This window comes from Eimeria maxima, genomic scaffold (genome assembly GCF_000499605.1).
Source record: "Eimeria maxima Weybridge genomic scaffold, Emw_scaff963, whole genome shotgun sequence".
Classification (NCBI taxonomy): domain Eukaryota; phylum Apicomplexa; class Conoidasida; order Eucoccidiorida; family Eimeriidae; genus Eimeria; species Eimeria maxima.
This window is the reverse complement of record NW_013564047.1, coordinates 5,001-6,139: the sequence shown is the minus strand read 5'-3', so window position 1 is coordinate 6,139 and position 1,139 is coordinate 5,001. Positions and strand designations below refer to the sequence as shown.

General features: G+C 47.6%; 1 protein-coding gene across 1 annotated transcript in view; it reads left to right on the top strand.

The window, feature by feature from the left end:
* Positions 1-503: 503 nt before the first annotated feature.
* The window catches only part of EMWEY_00046460 (enterophilin-2L, putative), a gene marked incomplete at both ends in the record, with an annotated part of 5,102 nt that continues 4,466 nt past the window's right edge, over positions 504-1,139 (top strand). The window contains one exon of the mRNA XM_013479198.1: positions 504-1,139. This exon is cut by the window's right edge and continues 743 nt beyond it. Coding sequence (XP_013334652.1) covers positions 504-1,139 — 636 coding nt within the window.

The following is a 1,139-nucleotide window of genomic DNA, read 5'->3' as shown; positions in this document are numbered from 1 at the left end:
AATATTTTATAATTACTGTAGATATATTTTCTATTTTCTTTAGTTTCTGCTGCTGCTGCTGCTGCAAAACAATCAGCAGCAGCAGCAGCAGCAGCAGCAGCAGCACCGACAGCAGACGGGGGGCCCTAGGCCGCTGTTTTTTTTTATTGTTTTTTTTTCTTGTTTTGTTTCTTTGTATACACCTAAATCTTTTTTATTTATTTTTAATTATTTTTATTTATTTATTTCTTTTTATTTATATAAACCCTTGCTGTCTTTATATAAGCAGCAGCAGCAGCAGGAGCAGCAGCAGCAGACCTCCCTCCTCTACACCGCAGCCGACAGCAGCAGCAGAAGAAGAAGCAGCAGCAGCAGCAGACCATCAGCAGTGTGTTTTACGATTTATTAGGGTTTAGGGTTTAGGGTTTACCTTCCACTATTAGGGTTTACAGGTCTCCTAGGGTTTAGGGTTTAGGGCCTCCTAGGGTTTAGGGTTTAGGGTTTAGGGTTTAGGGTTTAGGAGGATGACGGCATTAAGGCCGTCACAACTATCTGTCTCCTCGCAACAAGAGGAGACAGATAAACACCAACTGTCTCCTTCTCTTCTTTATGATAGTCCCTCTAATAACAGAGCAAGACAAGCAGCAGCAGCAGCAGCAGCAGCAAATGCAGCAGCAGCAGCAGCAGCAGCAAATGCAGAGAAAGGATCTGCTCAACAACGATCTATGCAGATGCTGCTGCAGCAACAGCAGCAGCAGCAGCAGAGATCAGGGACAGTTCTACGTCCCTCTCTAGCCCCTCGCCGCAGCAGCGATTCCGTCAGCAGCAGCAGCAGCAGCAGCAGCAACAGCAGCAGCATGGCTTCTGCATATGGATGGGAGGATACTATACCGCAGCAGCAGCAGCAGCAGCAGCAGCAGCAGCAGCAGCAGCAGGATTCAGATTTTTCTGATTTTTCTTTTGCTTCGGATAACGAAGAAGCAGCAGCAGCAACAGCAAGAGCTGCCTTCTCTTCTTACTACCAGCAGCAGCAGCAGCAGCAGCAGCAGCAGCGGCAGCATAGGGAAGCAATGCTGCGCAGCAAATCCTTTTCTTCTGGTGTAGGTGCAGCAAGAAGAAGACATGATGGCTCCTCTTTTGCTGCTGCTGTTGCTGCAGAG